At 45.9% G+C, this 20097-nt stretch overlaps 1 protein-coding gene across 5 annotated transcripts in view; it reads left to right on the plus strand.

Moving 5' to 3' along the window:
- MYO18B (myosin XVIIIB) overlaps nt 1-20097 on the plus strand; it is a 191943-nt gene that overhangs the window by 82480 nt on the left and 89366 nt on the right. For 3 of the 5 annotated variants that reach the window (XM_074973149.1, XM_074973145.1, XM_074973147.1), the window contains exons 21-26: nt 6774-6839; nt 8782-8910; nt 9820-9963; nt 13289-13378; nt 18346-18543; nt 19285-19393. In XM_074973149.1, the coding sequence (XP_074829250.1) occupies nt 6774-6839; nt 8782-8910; nt 9820-9963; nt 13289-13378; nt 18346-18543; nt 19285-19393 (736 nt within the window). The remainder of the gene's footprint in view (nt 1-6773; nt 6840-8781; nt 8911-9819; nt 9964-13288; nt 13379-18345; nt 18544-19284; nt 19394-20097) is intronic. The other 2 variants (XM_074973146.1, XM_074973148.1) reach the window with 1 other exon arrangement.

Below are 20097 nucleotides of genomic sequence, written 5' to 3' on the forward strand. Positions count from 1 at the left end.
ATCAGTTTTAGAAGTGTTACGGGATGGGGCTGGGGTCTGATCTGATGCAAAATGATAAAACAAGGTCAGCCTGTCGCCACGTGCAATAAACACAGCAGAAAAGTGAAGCTGCTGCTCTCTTTATAACCAGAGCGGCTTATCAGCTGAGGATGGGGATTTCCAAGGATGTGCCCAAAGCCCATTAAAATTCTGTGGCGGTTGGAGCCAAACTGTCTTAGGAGCCTATGAAAATCCCAGCTCCAACCAACTCTTTCCCTTCCCTTAAGAGGTATGAAAGGAGAAGGATGCTCATGAATAAAACCTACTGGTTTATTTGCTTGCAGGTTTCATTTGCTCCCACATAGATTTTGAGTGAAAATGGGGGGCGAGGGAATGTAACTTGTTATGAAAAAGCTGATAAATATTCAAAGTCTGGAAAGGCCGATAGGAGATAAATTATACATAGCCAAGTGCTCTGTTGTGCAAACTGTCAGTCTGCAAAGTCAGTTCAGACCTCTGGATTTTATCAGACAAGTTTGACGGCTGGAAATGGTCAATATTGTTATTAAATGCTGTAAGAAGACAGAGGCTGATGAGTCAGCAGAGCGTAAGCAGGGGATTGGAAAAATTCATCCTCCCTAGTGCTGGCTGTAATGACATTGTGTTATAGGAAGTCTGCATTAAGCTGCAGTTAGTTGCATTAACTGAGCCACTGGAGCAGAAGAGATGTTTTTCTTTATTCTTGAGTCTTGAGTTCAGTGCACACACACACACACACACACTCACTCTCTCTCTCTCTCTCTCTCTGTAGGACCCAATCCTTCACGAACTGAAGTTAATGGGAGTTTTATTGTTGATTCAGGGAGTGCAGCATTGGGCCTTTGCACTAGAAATGTGTATTCTGATTCCATCTCTAAACCATTCCCACCATGCAGTAACTAGAGCTTGGCAAATAGCCGAACTGCATTGGCAATTCCAAAAAATTGGGGGAAAAAAGTTGTGTTGAAATTTAAAAAAAACTGTTTTGGGTTGAATTTAACATTTTGGTTGGGTTTTGAGCATTTTGAATCATGTGTATTGTTTTTTAAATATGGACATTTTGAACCAAAAAATCATTTTGATTTTTTTAAAATTTATATTTACGGAAACAATTAAGTGAACCAATGCAAATTTGCAGAACATTGGGGGGTCACCTAATCTGTGTTTTTCTCTGAAAACATGTTTTGTACAAAAACGTTGCCCAGCTCTACCCATAGTACAGTATTCACTCAGCTCTAGGTTATTGATTCCCAGGCGCGGTCCCCCCGGGCAGTCTCGGTCCGTCACTGTCATTGTTATTAGTTCTGTATGTATTTGTTTTACAGCAGCTCCTAGAAGAGTTGCCCAGGCTGGGTCCCTGTTGCGCTAGGTGCTGTACAGACACAGAAGACAAGACAGTCCCTGGCTCAAAGTGCTGACAGTCTTAGACAGTCTGACTCTCACGCTTGGCCACAGTTAATAATCACTTACGCATTTAAAACTCACTTGTGAGTGTACCACTAAACACAAAGTCTCTCCCGCCCCCACACTTCCCAGCCCCAACAGCTTGGAATGGAAGGAGGTTGCATTTGCTGATTATGTCCTGGTCTCCATGCCTGACCTCAGTCAGATATCTTGTAGCCATGTTTCAGTGTTGTCTCATTCAGTTTAAGAATGGGCTTAATGAGGAAGAGGAAGCAAGGATGTGTACTTCAGAGAATCCCCCGGGACATTCAGAAACTAGCACCAAAGAAAACGTGCCCTCTTGCTTTTCTCTGAGATTTTATACATCCTGGCTCCACATGGAAATTTGCGTTGTTGCATCCTCAGAAATGAATAATATGGTATCTAATTGCATTACATAGTGGGTCTGACATCGCCCAGAAAGCTTATGTCAGACTTTCATGGGCAAATCTGCTTAGCTCTTCACAGAACTCCATACAGATAGATCAAAGCAATGCAGATTTCAACAAAACACCATGCTGGAATGGATTTGTTAGACTTTGACACGTTGCCTTAACAAAGATAGGATCTCACACACATACAGGCCATGTGCGCACTCACATACACGCTAGGTCGGTAAGATGCTCTCATTTTTATACGTGAATGAAAAATGATGGCACACATAGGAGTCCCACATAAATCTGCAGGGCCTCAGAAGAAGTGTCAGTTAAGTACTGATATGAAACCTTCAGTGATGCAAGATAATATTTTTTGCCAGCTGTGCTAGAGAAGAGGTATTGAAAATACAGGATACGTTATGACTGAAGGCAAAGGGCATCACTGAGAATTAACCAGGCTTTTATATCTGTAACAACTGTGAAAGCTCTTTGAAATACTGAGCAGTTCAGTGGTGCAAGTACCTGCAGGAAAGGTGTTAGGATTAACTAATGATGTCATCATGGATGTTGGGTGGGATTTTCAAAATCACCTACGTGACTCAGCAGCACAAATTGTACTGACGTCTGGTGGTGCCTCAAGAAAATTAGCAATTCGGATTCGACCTTTGACCTCGGTGTGTTCTTTGGTTCCCATGTCCGTTGGCAGGTTTTTCTGCTGCTCATGGTTTCAATTCAAGGTCACTTGTATCACTCAAGGACCATTTCTGCTCCTAATAGAAAGATACGTTTTGTCCTGTGTATGCAAGTCAGGCCCTGATCCCATGTCCGCTGAAATCCATGGGAGTATTTTCATTCTCAATCAGACCCTGGAAGACTGGAGTAAAATATGGAGAGATCTATAGACAAAGAGTAATTTCCACCCAAGATACACCCAGCATAACAAGTTTAGGCTCCCTGTCGCTTATCTGGGAATGCTCTCTCGTAGTTCTCCAACAAGCAGTCTGGCAGATCTTTCAATACTCTTTTCTGCTCACAACATGAATGAGAGACTGCAGCCACAGAATCATTACACATCAGTGTTGGGTCCGAACTCCTGAGGCGTCAGCTGCTTGAGCCTTTATACTCCCTCTCTACTCTTCTTGTTCTTTTTAAATAATTTTACTGCCGGATTCAGTTCAGTTCACAATGTTGCAATGGTGCCTAAATTAAATCAATAGCCATTTTTATGGGCTTTTGACGTTTTCATGAATGACTGATGAAACCTTGGCTTTGTCTGTGATCTTGCAGATTGCAGAGCATTTCAAAGGAGTGAGCCAAAGGTGTGACTTTTGTATTTTTTATAATTTGGGAACCAGAATCTCAGTGATGTTGTTTTGTCTTCAACCAGTCTTTAACGAACATAAGAACGGCCCTGTATACGAGAAGGCTATGGAGCGTTCCAGAGAGGTCACATATAATGCTGTGGCTTTTAAATATTTCTCATACAGATGTGTTTCTAGTGACAGAGGGGTGCATGTCTGAATTTAAACAAGGAAGGAGACTATTCTGGGAAGGTTTTATGTGGAACGTTATTTTACTGACGGTTTTATAGTAAAAACTCCCTGAGGTCTGGGATTTTCAAGCAGCCCCTCTTTTAGATCATATTTATCCTCATCAGGATGTGCACTATGTTTTTTGTCCCTTTGTTTTTCACTAGTTTATTATCTTGACTCAAAGACCAGAGCATCTGAGTTCCATGCTTTTGATAATACGTGAATATCGGTATTATTGAGAGGTGCTCTGATCTGCACTAACTAACTAACTAAATCCTCCATCCTCCTCCTTTTATGGGATTTGTGAAAAATATGGAGCTGTCTCCTCAGACTCCCTGCAGCTCTTCCGAAATGTGTAGGTTTTTTGGTAAACAAAGAGACAAGCGTCCTTGGAGCGTCCTTGGAGAGTTCTTCTAAAGACTATAATTAAAAGCTGTCAATCTAGCCTCTGAAAGTCCTCCTGCTTTCTCTCTGAAGAATATGTCACATTTTTCAATTGCCAGCATGTCAAGGAGCCTTTCTGTACTGCAGAAAACAACAAAAACTTGAAGACACCTTTTAAGACAGTGCAGAGCTCCATCCCCTGATATTTTCAAATAGCTCTCTCCCTCCGAGGTGGCTGAGTGGTCTCATCTTACCTTGCCTCGTTATTACAGAAGTCGGCTTCAGAGGCGCCTTTCTTGCTTTGTTCTTTCTGCTCTCCGGGGAGTGGAAGTGGAATCAGTTATCAATTCGCATTTCATGTCAAAGAAACTCAGAGACACGATCCAGGAAAGCCCATCTACAATGGCCCTGTGTGAACAGCGTTGGGGGCCTTTCTTTCACTTTTTAGGGAAAGGGTTTCTGAGTAAAAAGAAGTATAAAGTACTCAGATACATCCCTCATCTCCCGACTGCACATCACAGAAGGCAGAACAGAAATAGTGGCTTGTGGGTGCCCAGTCACTGGGATGTTTGCAGAACTCCCGAGACACACTACTAGCATGTTCTTACTGGATTCCATTTACATTTTCACAACCAAATTCCAAACCACTGAAGCCTCCTGGGTTGAGGGCTTGTTACAAACCCAAATCGTGAGTTAGGTTCACTGCAGGATTTGTTAACGTATGTGAGCCTGAGCAAACTTGGCCCTGTTTATTAGAAATAGTCACAAATCCATTCGACGTCACTGGGAGCCAGGTTGGTCATCCCAGCTGAAAATCAAACCCGTTGAGTTTCGGTGTGAAATCCTACAAACCTCAGTTGTTTGGGCTGCATTCTGCATTGATGTTTGGGGTTCGTTTAAACTCCAAACTGAATGGAAAGGGGAGGTGGAGGGAGCTTTTCCTGAAATCTCATAAACCCAGCCCACCGAGCTTTGCATGGCATTAATTTCTACACATTTCAACTGTAATGAGACACCGTCTTCTCTTTGATAAGACTAGCTTGGGTTTGTAAAAGTTCCCCAACAAGCCGTGATTATGATTTTCATAGTGGAAGCCCTAAACCTAAAATAAGTTCAGTTACTGCTCTTCTCATTCTTGTACCTTGTGATTAATAAGTAATGTGAGCAGACACGGGGAGTAAAAACGCCTAAAACCAAACTGCTTATTTTTTCCCTGGACAGGGACATGTATTGTTTGATGCATTATACTGTAGAGGCAGTAATAACAGCATGGTTGAGATTGCACAGCATAGCCAGAGCTGAGAGGTAATGAGAAAGGAAAGGGCATGTTCCTGGTGCATTGAGTACTGGGGTCATTTCTGCTTGCATTGCTTTGGAAATATTTTTAATAAATGTTTTGCAAAGTCTGTGAAGCCAAAGCCCAGCAGGGGTGAGAGGATGAAGTCCATCTAAGAAGTTGCTGTGAGACCGTCAGCCTTTTTTTTCTTTTTTTTGCAAAGAACTAACAATTATTTTTCTGAGAGGTTAAATTTTAAAATAAAAGGTTGTTTAAAATGCATCCTTGCTAGAGACCTAAGGAAGAATTCCCTCTTTGATATTTGCATGGTGGGGCCAGGGTGCGTCTAACGGAATCATTTCAAGTCGCCCAGGGCTAGAGTGGACTGTAGTTCTGGGTCTCGCTTTCTCTAATGTGCAGTTGTGCTGTACTTTGATGGGGAACTGTCAAGGTTCCTTCCCCACTCTGAACTCTAAGATACAGATGTGGGGACCTGCATGAAAATCCCCTAAGCTTATTTTTACCAGCTTAGGTTAAAACTTCCCCAAGGTACAAACTATTTTACCTTTTGCCCTTGGACTTTATTGCTGCCACCACCAACCGTCTAACAAATATATAACAGGGAAAGAGCCTGCTTGGAAACGTCTTTCCCCCCAAAATCCTCCCCAAACCCTACACCCCCTTTCCTGGGGAAGGCTTGATAAAAATCCTCACCAATTTGCATCGGTGAACACAGACCCAAACCCTTGGATCTTAAGAATAATGAAAAAGCAATCAGGTTCTTAAAAGAAGAATTTTAATTGAAGAAAAAGTAAAAGAATCACCTCTGTAAAATCAGGATGGTAAATACCTTACAGGGTAATCGGATTCAAAACATAGAGAATCCCTCTAGGCAAAGCCTTAAGTTACAAAAAGACACAAAAACAGGAATATACATTCCATTCAGCACAGCTTATTTTATCAGCCATTTAAACAAAACAGAATATAACGCATATATAACTAGATTATTTACTAAGTTCTAAGACTCCATTTCTTTTCTGTTCCTGGCAAAAACCAACACACAGACAGAGAGAACCTTTGTTTCTCCCCCCCTCCAGCTTTGAAAGTATCTTGTCTCCTCATTGGTCATTTTGGTCAGGTGCCAGCGAGGTTATCCTAGCTTCTTAACCCTTTACAGGTGAAAGCGTTTTTCCTCTGGCCAGGAGGGATTTAAAGGTGTTTACCCTTCCCTTTATATTTATGACAGGAACATTTAGCTCTTCGCTTCTAAGGACCAGTCCTGAAGGGCTCTGAGCATCTCCAGGCCCAAAGCACTACGGAGTTGATTCTGCTCTCCCCTGAATCAAAGGCAAAACACCTGTTCACGTTGTGGTGAGCAGGAGGGGTCCCAACCTTTGGGAGCAACCCTAAAAGAGGCTAAGCACCCCTAGATTTCAGAAGGAATTGTGGGTGCTCAGCATCCCTCATGTGGGACACTGGTTGTCCTCTAGTGCTTATGCACCAAAACTGTGCACCCTGTGGACTAACACCATTAATCTGGCCACACCCGTCCCCTCAGCACGACACTGTAGGCCTGTTATAATGGCAGCTCTCTGTCAGTTTTAGTGGAGGGTAACTTGGGTCTGATTTGGCCTGAAGAGTATAATATATGCCAATCCCCTGTTGTTTCAATACAAGTCAAACCCAGGTCTCTGTGGTCAATGAATTCACCAGTCCAATCCGTAATGTGCTCTTTCTCTACAGGCAATAGAAGAGCTCTTCCAGGTACTTGATCTGGAAAAGAAAAGTGTAGCAGTGGGACACAGTCAGGTATGTTGTCCACAGTCCTTGTGTCGTAACAGTGTAAAATCTAGGCTTGTGACCAGGAGCACTTTAGATTCAGAACTTATCCTCTAGTAACCTAATACAGTGAAAGACATTTTTCTTGCTTCCATGTTGAAACCTGGGAGTCTAAGTCCCGATGGAAATCAATGAGACTTATTTCAGCAAAAAGAAAAGGAGGACTTGTGGCACCTTAGAGACTAACCAATTTATTTGAGCATGAGCTTTCGTGAGCTACAGCTCACTTCATCGGATGCATACAGCTCACAAAAGCTCATGCTCAAATAAATTGGTTAGTCTCTAAGGTGCCACAAGTCCTCCTTTTCTTTCAATGAGACTTAGGCTCCTAACTCACTCAGTCACTTCTGACAATGTTACCTGATGTGAACTATACATCAAGCCATTAAGATCCTACAAGCAGGACATTTCCAGATGAATAGTTGCCACAGTAACACGTTCAAACTTAAAGCTAATCACAGAGATAAATTAATTATATATACACTGCTGCCTCTATCTCAGGGATGCTATAGAGAAAAAATGTAATTCATTGAATTATTTTCAGGAGAAGAATAACCTTCTTTCGTCCTGCATACAATAGTTTGCAATGATCTCTTCTGTGAACCCCTCTTATTTTATCACTAAGCACGATAGCAGCACCAGTCAAATCTTGTTATGTAGGAGTTCGTATTTTCATCACTCTGAACATTGATTTTGTACTGGATTGTGAAGTTAATATAGCCATTAATGAGAAAATCAAATGGGGTGAAGCAATCATAGCATTATCTCAAGAAAGCCAGGTTTCTTGGAAATGCTCTCTTATACCATTTTGGTTCTTTTAAAATATAGATTTCAATTATGTTATAAGGCTCACAAATACAGTTTTATTTTAATTTAATTAGTTTTCAATATAAAAAGGGTAATATGGAATATTTAAACCATATTGGTCAAAGCACTGAGCATTTTGCTTGACTAAGGAGTGGAACAGGATCTCTGAATTTAGCCTTCTATTGATCTTTCAAAATACAAATACATCAGCACAATCTATATTGTTTGAGGCATGTTTGTAACAAGCTCAGGTAAAGTAAATGACATAATTGTTTCTTCCTGACCTGCGTTGGTACGTGGCTTCCATTGTTACCGCATCATGCATACACTATTGCAAATGCATTTTGCAACAGAGAGTCCAATGTCATCTGCCCATAAAGCAGGTAATGACCAATGATCCATAGTCAATGTCTCAACCCCATGCAGCTTTGAGTAGGAGTTAGGGCATGAACCTGTAAAAGAGAGGGCGGTGTTGACAGTAGAAACGGTGAGTGAACTGCAAGTTTGAATACAATGGGGTCCATTAAGGATCCCGCAACCAGAGCTGGGAGGGCAGGTTCACTGCCCTAGTGACAGTGGTGGAGATGTTATGTCTGGAGAGAGCAAGAACAATGCCTTGAAGTGGGGTGGGAGTGGGCGCTCATTCTTAGTCACTGAAAAAACATAGCTTGTGCTTCCCTCCGACAGCATCCATCTGGGGTGAGGATTTGCTGGGCCCTGAGGGGCCATCAGGACATGACCATGGCTACAGCATGCTCAGCTCTGAGGGGTTCACTGCTGCCCTTTCCCTTTGTGCTGGGGGGACAATGACGGCAGTACCATGGCACACCAGCCCTGGGCAGAGGGGGAACTCTTCCCACCCGCTGTATATGGACCATTAATTGTTACAGACATAGGGACAGAGTCTGGAGACACACGTGTGGAACTCCTGCAGATCTCAGAGGAAGGCTGGCGGGTGGGGATCAGAAGCCAGAATATGGCCTATTGGCTTTAGCGGGGTGGTCACTAAGCCACAGTTAAAAGAAAAGCTCTTATTTCCTTCTGGACAAATGCTGGTGAGAGGCCACATTTCTGGCGGTGAACGATTTCCATCCATTGCCCCCAGGTTTTCCTGAAGCCGGGCATAGTCTCCAGGCTGGAGAAGCAGCGGGAGAAGCTGATATCCCAGAACATGATTCTGCTCCAGGCAGCTTGCAAGGGCTTCCTCTCCCGCCAGAAATTCAAGAGATTAAAGGTAACCGCCTTCCTGTGCTCCTTTGCTTCAACCATGCTACAGGGGTCGCCCACCTCTTTGGGAGAACCCAGCTGGGCTGGAGGTGACCCATGGATCTGTAGCTGCATGGCTGGGCTGGGCATTCCTGTATTCTCTCCTGTTGCCCTAGGTCACCCTGGGCAGGAGAGAGGTCTCATTTCCCCAGGCAGTACGTTGTCGGTACATCTGGAAAAGCTTGAAATGATCCTATTGAATAGGAGATGGAACAAACGTTTGCCCATTGATCATGGGCCATATTATGACCCCTGTACTTCTGTTGAATAGCACCGTGAGCAGCCCCAGTGATACTGGTGGGGCAGCTCCTGGCATAGGGTACTGCTTAGCATGAGTAGGGTATCCCATGCTGGCTCCTATATTTCAGAATTCCTGGGTCTTGTGTAACGTTAACAACAGCCTCTCGACATGCATGCACACACATGCATGCACATTGTATTTAAAAACACAGCTCATTGTATTTAAAAAGTTTGCAGGGTTCATTTTTAATTTGTACATTCTAGTTTTCAAGCTAAATCTTGCAAAGCCAAATGAAACTGAGCAACTAGGCACAGGCAGGTCAAACCACGGCTCAGGGCCATGTGTATTGACTTTCGGAAGTCAAGCAGCACAGTCCTGTGCAGCATGGAAAATGAACAATCCATTCCCTAAACCACGTATTGATGTTAGTTGGTAACATCCTTCAGATCTTCTTTAATACCAAGCTCTTTGGCCTTGTCTCTGCTGGAAGCGGCACGGTCCTATGCCCTGTTTCAATTCTGGCGAAGTGCTCCATTTTAGCACTCATCTGGAATTCTTGCTCATATCTCACTATACTGGAATGAGACCGATGTCATTGTTGGAAGAGTGCCATTGTTTTTGATGCTCTAATTTCAGATTCAGCGCTTAGCCATTCGGTGCATCCAGAAGAATCTGGCGGTGTTCCACGTGGTGAAGGACTGGCCGTGGTGGCAGCTGATGAGCTATGTTCGGCCATTGCTTAGTGTGAACATAGTGGAAGACCAGCTCCGAGTCAAAAACGTATGTAACAGTAGAGCAAAGACACTGAATGGGATGCTCAGCATGCCAGTCAGACAGGAAGTAGGTTTTACTGCCAGAAGAAAGACACATTTTGTTGGTCATACCCAATTTTTAAATCCTGTTTCCAGTCCTGCACTGTGTGAGCTGGGTAATGTGTTTTCAGCTTGTCCGAGAAATAAGAATAAGGCTTTTCAGGGACACCTGGGGAAAGTGGGAATCTGAACCTCAGCTTAGAATAAAACGAAACACACAGGTGACAAGTCGGTCTGTGAAATTAAATTCAAGCCCATTACAAAGGCAAGACCAGCTGTTTGGCTGCAAATACAGGCACTGTATCCCATCCCAGTCCTGGCTCTGGACAAGAGGCCCTTTCTGGCTTTGGTTTAGACATGGCCCCATCACTGGGACGTGGGAGGGTCCAGATATAAAGTTCTGGAACAGGCCCCTCTCTAACATATCCGAATGGAGAAGTGGGAAGCAGCCCTCAGCTTGCCTGGAGAAGGGGCATTTAAAGAGGGGGACTTTTCTATGCGCCACATTCATGGAGGTTCTTTTCCAGGGGCCCTAAACAATCTAACATGGAGCCCAGACTCCATACCATGAAAATGTACTTTCCTGGGATCCCCCCGCCCCCAAACCCCCCATGCTCTTTCCAACTCCAAAGGCTCCTGAGGAACCACTGAAATATCGGCCTTCTGGTAAGCAGACCACCTAGTCCAGGGAGGGACCATGTACAGCAGCTGATTTCTGGCTGCCAAACACTGGGCTCTGCAGTGATGAACAGGGCTAGCAGGCCAGATTCACCCCTGGCAGACCAGGCTCAGCTCTCTGATGTCAGTGGAATGATGCCTGCTCCAACCATAGTTCCATTTAGAATCATAGAATCATAGAATATCAGGGTTGGAAGGGACCTCAGGAGGTCATCTAGTCCAACCCCCTGCTCAAAGCAGGACCGATCCCCAATTAAATCATCCCAGCCAGGGCTTTGTCAAGCCTGACCTTAAAAACTTCTAAGGAAGGAGATTCCACCACCTCCCTAGGTAACGCATTCCAGTGTTTCACCACCCTCCTAGTGAAAAAGTTTTTCCTAATATCCAACCTAAATCTCCCCTACTGCAACTTGAGACCATTACTCCTTGTTCTGTCATCTGCTACCACTGAGAATAGTCTAGAGCCATCCTCTTTGGAACCCCCTTTCAGGTAGTTGAAAGCAGCTATCAAATCCCCCCTCATTCTTCTCTTTCACAGACTAAACAATCCCAGTTCCCTCAGCCTCTCCTCATAAGTCATGTGTTCCAGTCCCCTAATCATTTTTGTTGCCCTCTGCTGGACATTTTCCAATTTTTCCAGATCCTTCTTGTAGTGTGGGGCCCAAAACTGGACACAGTACTCCAGATGAGGCCTCACCAGTGTCGAATAGAGGGGAACGATCACGTCCCTCGATCTGGTGGCAATGCCCCTACTTATACATCCCAAAATGCCATTGGCCTTCTTGGCAACAAGGGCACACTGTTGACTCATATCCAGCTTCTCGTCCATTGTAACCCCTAGGTCCTTTTCTGCAGAACTGCTGCTGAGCCATTCGGTCCCTAGTCTGTAGCGGTGCATTGGATTCTTCCGTCCTAAGTGCAGGACTCTGCACTTGTCCTTGTTGAACCTCATCAGATTTCTTTTGGCCCAATCCTCTAATTTGTCTAGGTCCCTCTGTATCCTATCCCTACCCTCCAGCGTATCTACCTTTCCTCCCAATTTAGTGTCATCTGCAAACTTGCTGAGGGTGCAATCCACACCATCCTCCAGATCATTTATGAAGATATTGAACAAAACCGGCCCCAGGACCAACCCTTGGGGCATTCCACTTGATACCGGCTGCCAACTAGACATGGAGCCATTGATCACTACTCATTGAGCCCGACAATCTAGCCAGCTTTCTATCCACCTTATAGTCCATTCATCCAGCCCATACTTCTTTAACTTGCTGGCAAGAATACTGTGGAAGACAGTGTCAAAAGCTTTGCTAAAGTCAAGGAACAACACGTCCACTGCTTTCCCTTCATCAACAGAACCAGTTATCTCATCACAGAAGGCAATTAGATTAGTCAGGCATGACTTGCCCTTGGTGAATCCATGCTGACTGTTCCTGATCACTTTCCTCTCCTCTAAGTGCTTCAGAATTGATTCCTTGAGGACCTGCTCCATGATTTTTCCAGGGACTGAGGTGAGGCTGACTGGACTGTAGTTCCCAGGATCCTCCTCCTCCCCTTTTTTAAAGATGGGCACTACATTAGCCTTTTTCTAGTCATCCGGGACTTCCCCCGATCGCCATGAGTTTTCAAAGATAATGGCCAATGGCTCTGCAATCGTATCCGCCAACTCCTTTAGCACTCTCGGATGCAACGCATCCGGCCCCATGGACTTGTGCACGTCCAGCTTTTCTAAATAGTCACGAACCACTTCTTTCTCAACAGGGGGCTGGTTACCTCCTCCCCATGCTGTGCTGCCCAGTGCAGCAGTGTGGGAGCTGACCTTGTTCGTAAAGACAGAGGCAAAAAAAGCATTGAGTACATTAGCTTTTTCCACATCCTCTGTCACTAGTGAGTCTATTTCAACAGGTACTCACTGCCCTGGTAAAACTAGCTTTCAGTCTTTCTCACAGTTTGTGGCTTGTGCTAAGTCCTCAGCATGTCTTCCTTGGCTTTGGCTGTTCCTCCTCCTCCCTTAGTGGGTTTTAACTAGGGATGTGTGAGCTGGATCAGATAAAACGAAAACTGACCCCAGCCTTTGCTTATCTCTCAAAACTTGTTGGAGGTTCCAAAAGGCCCTGCCACCCTTTGGTGTCTGCATTTAACCATGTCTCTGCACACTCTGGTTCTGTTCAGCATCGGACATCAAATGGTCAAGACACTGCAAGGCAAAGTTCTTCTTTCAATATTGTTAACCTGCCTGGCAAGAGGAAAGGCTGGGATCTCACAAGTGTGTGTGCGTCTTCGAAGCTGTTCCTGCCTGATAGCTGGCCAGGGTTTCAAGAATATTTATTTGATAAGCAGCATTCAGGCACTTGGATGCTCATCCAATGCGTCTGAGGTTTGCTTCTTTCTAATTAAATGTGTGCTGTGCATACACCAAAGCTGATGTTCCCTCCATTTAAATTAGTGTCAGAAACCACATTCCAAGCAATTAACAGCGATCAGCCCTTAAACTCGCCCAGTAAATTTTCTTAATAAGGTAATTATGTCTCTCCCACTTATTTTTAACAGAAAAACTAGATTTATAAATAAACAAAGGAGGCTAGAACTCTAAGTTTGTGTTTGGCAATTTTATTTAGGAGGAGCTTGCAGTGCTAAGAAGAAAGCTCGAAAAATCAGAGCAGTCACGTAGTGAGCTTCGGCAGAACACAGAACTGCTGGAAAGCAAGGTAAACCCTGACAAATTAACTCTTTGTGCCTCTTTCCTATATGGTTTTATTAAATCACAATTACAAATTAAGGTGTGTCCCAAAAGATTGAAGTTGAATTGTATTGGCTATATGAGGAGTCAGACAAGTCTAAAACCTGCTGGTGTATTCAACACAAGTCTGGGCTCGAGCCAGTTGTCTCCCTGTCATTACCTTGCAGATTGTTTAGAGAGAATACTGTGATGCCTGTCCACATCCATCTCCTCTCCACTGTACTCCTCTCCAGCCCGACTGGGAGTCGAGAGCTGGGTTCTGAAAACCTTCATGTTATCATTTTTGTACATGGGTTAACAATCCTTGAAGAGCTGATTTTATATTTAATCTACCAAGAAAATTACCCACTGATTAATTTTATCAGGTCAGGTGCATGCAATGGGCCATTTGGGAAGCCGGCAGCTTTTGCTGTTCTGTATTAGGATGTCTGCGTGCGGATGGGTGTTTTCGCTCCTAGCAGATGGAGGAATCGTTGTACGCTGCCTGCCATTATTTTGGCTGCTGAGCAATTTTAGAGGCTCCCTGTTATTTTGAGGGACTGGCACTGATGCCAGCTGACAGACCATGAGATTAGAAGTAACTAGCAGGTAACCAGTTCATGTAAGAGGGATGGGCCGTGTGCTGCTGGGGCCCCAGGGGCCAACACAATGAGCATGACCAGTGTTAACAGAGTTCTCTGGTACCATCCAGCTCACAGGGCCAGTGTCTCAAAAGGAGCTTCATCATGGGCCACTTTGATGCCCCTTTAATAAATGCCATCACAAATCTACATCTCAACATTGAATGCTCTGTTGGCATTTCCTCTCGTGTCTGCATTAGTGCTCACACATCTCTGGGCCCGGCCCCTTTACCTTCCCCCTGCTCCCCCCACACCGTCGCACAGATCTCCCCCTGGTTTGCAACCTCAGGGCCTGGCTGCAAGGGGCAGAGTAACAGCTACGCACCCAAAGTGAGGGATAGTGAGGAAGTGGCAGCATCGCCCTGTAGTCACAGCTCACCAAAGACACGGGATATTCGAGTGCTGAAACACGGCTGGAATCCAGCCCCCTGACAAGGACTCTGATCAGAGTAGAAATTGTACACCAATCTAACATGTTCTCATTTCACTCTTCAGACAGCAGTCTCAGCAACCTCTGCAGACAGCAAGGCTGGAACAGTTTGTGTCGTGGGGATGCTGAGAGCCATCGAACAAACTGTAAACCCTGCGTATGGTGGAAACCACTTAGAGCCAGGGGGTGTGGCAGCCCCCCTAGTTCCAGCACCTCTGTCTGCAGATACCAGAAGTAGCTTCGTTTAATGGAACAAATGCTGACAAGGAGAGGAGGAGGCAGGCAGTAAAATTGCCCACCAACCTGTGGGCACAGAGTGTGACCCCGTTGTGAGCTGTGGGTGTTAAAAGCATTGGAGCAGATATCGGGATTCTGGAGACAGCAGCTGGGGGCAGGGTTATTCTGCTGCAGAAAGAAGGGGCTAGGAGATGTACTCAGGACAAAACAGGCCTTGGCTTGGGCAGCATGTAGAGTCTGCACTCTGGTCCCAGACTTGGCTCCACATTGGGAGTGTGTGAGATGAATAAACACCTGGCCCTTGCTACTCGCCGGGTCTCTGAGCTGCCTATCTATAGATTCTGCGTTGTCACAGATTGAATTCACTTCCCGAAGCTACACTTGTTCCACTGCCGGAGCCGCGTGTACAGCCCTCCTGCAAGCTGTAAGGTGCCTTTAAAGGTTCTCCAGGAGGCTGTCAAACAGGGGAAGGAAATGGTTTTAAGCCTGCATGTTTCCATCTTTTCTGATTTTCTGGACAGTTTTTAAGAGTCAGTGATCTGTCTGGAACTTCTACTTCTGGAGCCTTCCAGCTGCCTCCAGGGGAACCAGCCAGCCAGGTCTGGTTGCAGGCCCAGATCCTGGTCAGATAGACATTGCAGGAAGGGGAAATCACGCTTTCAGTTAAAGTCTTAGTCCTGTAGCCACATGCTGATTATTTCAACTGGAATTTAACACTGGTCAGTCTGAGCAGTGAGAGCAGTGTGGAACCCTGATTAACCCTAATCGCAGCGCCCAGTCGATGTCGTATGGTTTCCGCAATGGGCAAATTGTATGAAAATATTTTGCTCCAACAGTTACTTGCTTTCCAGTGTGTAACTGCATGACCGTGTGTAGCCTCAGTCCTCAGTCGTTCTCAGTATCCACTGGGCACAGCTCAAGGGGCGGAAGGGAGGGGGTCGTTTGCAGTTGGAGCTGGTTCAGCCCCAGAACTGCTCTATATGAGGCCTATCTGGCTGTGGTCCCGAAGGCCAGCTTGGGGATAATCCAATCACAGTGAACTCCAGCCTGTCCTCCTCTTCCTGGCAGAATTCCTGGCATGACCCTTTGCAGGGGAGAGGGGAGTTACATAAGAGTCAGCTACAGAGCTCTATGCCAGTAGGGGAGCGAGGTCTGGGAGAAACCTGGGCTCCACTGAAGTCAGTTAGAGTTTGACTATTGACTTCAGCGGAGCCAGGGTTTCATGCTAATGACCGCAGTGGGGCTCAGGCTGAGGTCATGGCACGTGTGCACACGTGCATGCACATAACACTGTAATGCAGCGTATTGCAATGCTCAGGGGCTGAGGAAGCATCAGTAAATTGGCCAGGCAGATAGTGAGTATTCGCTTCGGGGATGACAGTGTTTTCATGTGAGCCGCAAAGAACAATTTAGCTCTCTCGGCAGAGATGTTTTTCTGTCATTATTTACACAGATCCCCACTGTCCCCTAGGAACGGGCTGAAGGTTTTGTTTGGAGGCTGACACAAGTTTGCTGTCCCTAGGCTCCCACCAGTGTAATTACCACGTTAATGAATTAATTGCTCCAAAGTGGCGTTTGTGTGAAGTAGAGAGAAGCTGCCCAATTTATGGCAAGTCGTTTTGTAGAAGCAGGGTCTTTTCCTCCACTGCCTGGCACCTAGTGCTGTCCTCTACGTCTTTGCAAAGGGTGTGAAACACAGCCACAAGGAGCAAAACAGAGGAGGCTCAGACTTAAACCTTGGCCAATGCTTTCCCCTCTTCTCTACAATCCCTGTGGAAGAGCAGCCAAGTGCATTTCATGGTGGAAAATCCTTTATCGACTGCTCCTTCCCTCCCCCCCTTCCCCTTGGTGGTGAATTGGATTGTTGATCACAACCATCCACGCTGTGTTGATTTAGTCATTAATGGCTCGTGGGAGCGTTCATGGGCGTACACACACTAATCCATACAAAAGATGTGGCACTAATGGGCCATGTGCCAGTCACTAAACCAATCACATTGCTTGTACGCCATATCCTTTGCTCCTGCTTTTTTTCTGTTTTTGCAATCGGTACGTTGTTTTTCTGTCTGCATAGGGCCGTGCACATTTTAGGGGTTACTGTAATATAAATAACTGGTTGCACACATAAGCCTACATTAAAAGAACATTATTAAAATTGCCATTTTCTAGGTTTAGAAAACAAACTGAAAAAATAGAAATTCCATCAGGTGGGATCACATTGGCACCCATGTGCATCATCAGCTGGGTTGGAACCTTCAGCTCCTTCATGCAGACCTCTGCCATTTGAACTAACAGAGTAAGCGTTAGTGGTAGTAAGTTGTCATCCTCTGTGTGGACCGGCACTAGAGGGGATGGGACATTTTGCCAGTGGGTTTCACAGATATTTGCAGATGGCAGAGGGATGGTGAGACTCAGAGATCTTGGATTCAGGCTGTGAAAGGGAGTGTGCTCTAGTGGGCACAGACTCTTCTGCTCATTTCCACCAAGCCGGACCCTTCTGCACCATCCTCTCCAACCTGTCCCATCTCTTCTGCTTCACTGGATGGTCATCGCAATCCCATTCTCCTCTCCGAGCCAGTCCTAGTCCCACTTCTCCCTCCACACCCAGATCCTTGTCAGATCTCTCTCTTATTGTCCCTCTCCTACTTTTCCCACAGGAATAGCCAAAGGCACCTCCCTGACACAAGATCCACCCACCTGCCAAATTTCATATCACTGCTCCAAAGGATGGAGATGCTAGAGCTTCCCAAAGAGAAGGTTGCCAGATTTTTTTTTAACGTGGGCAAAACATGTTTTCCCCAGCTTTGTTCTTGGAAATGGCTGAACTGTTTTGGCTGAAAAATTCTAGTAAAATTCAGCGTGAGGCAGATATGTGGCATAGAAAATTTCAGCTCAAACAGTTGTAGTTTGGCAAAGTTATAAGCTACTGAAAACAGGGTCTTATGAAGGGAAGTGTCCGGCAACACTGATAATAAGTGGTGTTCCCAGCCCCGCCTGTAATAATCATTGTATGTCAATAAAATACTTTCCTGACACAGTCTGCACTACAACTAACTGGGGGACTGAAAGGGAGCTAAGAACATGAGACCAAGGTGCTAAAGTACAGATTGGATTAACTGGGCTCGACCCAGTGGGTTTGTAGGGCGTATGGGAGGATAGACTGACCTGTTATTGCGTCTTTCAGGACAAGGGAAGGTGAAAATATAACTTAGTGCAGTCAGCAGAGTTCTGAGCATGAGCACATAAAAGAGGCAGCGGGTGGTACAGCAAACGCACAAATGAATATTACCGCAGGGAGCTTCTGCACTCAGACAATGCCAGCTACTGCGCTTTCCAGCTCGTCAGCACAAGGCAGTCTTTGGTTCTAGCCAGGCTTCCAGAGGAGGTAACAAGCATGTTTCCAGGAGGAGAACGAGAGTCAGTCAATACTGTGCATTGATCCTGTCTGCAGAGAACAAGTGGGGAAGCTTCAGAAACCAAATCAGCTGTTAGTACAAGTCAGTAGCTCGTCGTCCCCATGTCAGTTGTGAAGCCCCTGCCCCCCCCCGAGCATGTTCAGCTGCCCAGATAAACCCAGTTCAGCCAGGGCTCTGTCAGTAGTCGGAGAGGGACCAAATGTGACTGGAAGTGACTCTTGTTCCAATCCAGGCACCTCTGTTGGCTTCCCATAGAAGAGCGCTAGTGTGCTTGGCCAGCTCCGACTTCACTTTGTGTTACGCTCCCCAGATCTTAGACTTGACGACTGAACTCTCGGATGAGCGGTTCAAAGGCGAAGTGGCCTGCCAGGTCCTAGAAGGTGAACGGGCTGAGCGGCTCCGGGGGTCACGAGAGATAAAAGAACTGCAGGTGAGTGTCAGGCTTGACGAGCTTGGCATGTTTGTGCTCCCCCCAGACAGAGCAGCTCCTGGCTGAGAGCAGCCCAGCGCACACCTCCGGCACTGAGCAATGCGGCCCCCTTTCACTTGGACCAGGAGAGCTATGACTGTGTAGAGGGAGCCCAGCCATGGGGCTCAAGTCTGCGCTAATGGGGAAGTGCACTCTGGGGGCTGGTTATCAGGGCAAACACAGTACCAGCCATTGTGTACCGAGATGTGTGAGAAACATTTGAAAACCTTCACTTCTTTGGGGTGAGCAGCCTAATGCAAGCATGGCCTGAGAGGAAGGAGACCTGAGTTTTGTATGCATCTCTGCCACTAACTCACTGGGACCTTGGTCAAGTCACTTCTCCTCTCTGTGGCTTGTGCTCCCCACCTGTAATATGAAGACAGCACTTGCCCATGTCTGTGAAACGCTTGGAAATCCTGGAGAAAAGGCACTAGGGATGAGTGCACATGATATCATTATTATTTATTTCAGTTTCATACTCGGTTTCACTCAGACTGTTGAGTGTATGAATCCAGCTGCCAGGGCTGGAATCTCTTATTTCTGATTAAGCCAGATATAGTGAAAAAGCAGGCACTAGTGTGACCTTTCCTGTCAGGATCACAGCTGGAAGTGTGGCTGCCCTGGGGGAAGACAGTTTTGGTTCCATTTGGTCTGTGCAGTTTGCTTGCAGCTGGTAGGAGCTGACCCACTTCTTCCTTTCAGAGTAAATACGACCAAGTGCAGAAGAAATTGGAGTCAGTGGAAAAGCAGCTGGAAGAAGCTCAGCAGCAAATTCAGTTGCGTGAAATTGGGATAAGTGGTGCTGCTGGAGGTAGGGAGCACTAACCTTCAAGAGCAGTGATGTGCTTCAGAGACAAACTCAGACTGGGTGTAAATGGCTGCACCCCTGTTGTGTTCAGTGGGATGTCACCTCTGTAACCCAGGTCTGAATGGGGCCCCCAGTGTCCTGTCAGTTTTACCCCATTTGCATCTGTCTGGTTGTTGGGAGTTTCAGGACACCCCAGTGCTATTCCCTTCCTAGAACTTTGCCACCAACCACCTTTAACCCATCTGCATATTTACCACCATCTGTCACTCTAGATTGCCCGGTCTGACATAGCTTGGGAGTGACACCTCTTTTCTCCCGTCACTGCTGCTACGGCTTCGGAATGCAGGATGAGCGAGGATGGAGATCGAGTGCCTCGGCCCAAGTAGCTGTTGGTACTTCTCTTTGCTGCCCTGGAGACTCCACACTCCAGAAGTGTGAGGAGTATTTAAACCAGAGGGTTTTACAGACAGTCACATCACTTGTGACGTGGTGAGGGTACAGTTAAGGTTACTGGATGGGGAAGGCTTAGCTCCTCTAATCCTGCCAGTGGTGCTGAGTGCGGTAAAAGAACCTATCTAGACTAGACTGGGATGTCCAAGGACTAAAGATTGTGTGTATGGGGGGGGGGGGTCAAGGGGCTGGTTTGTGTTTTACTTCAGCTACTGAGGATGAAATAAAGTGAAGGGTCCCAGAGTCAGGGCTCCAAC

The sequence above is a fragment of the Natator depressus genome, chromosome 15 (assembly GCF_965152275.1).
Source record: "Natator depressus isolate rNatDep1 chromosome 15, rNatDep2.hap1, whole genome shotgun sequence".
Classification (NCBI taxonomy): domain Eukaryota; kingdom Metazoa; phylum Chordata; order Testudines; family Cheloniidae; genus Natator; species Natator depressus.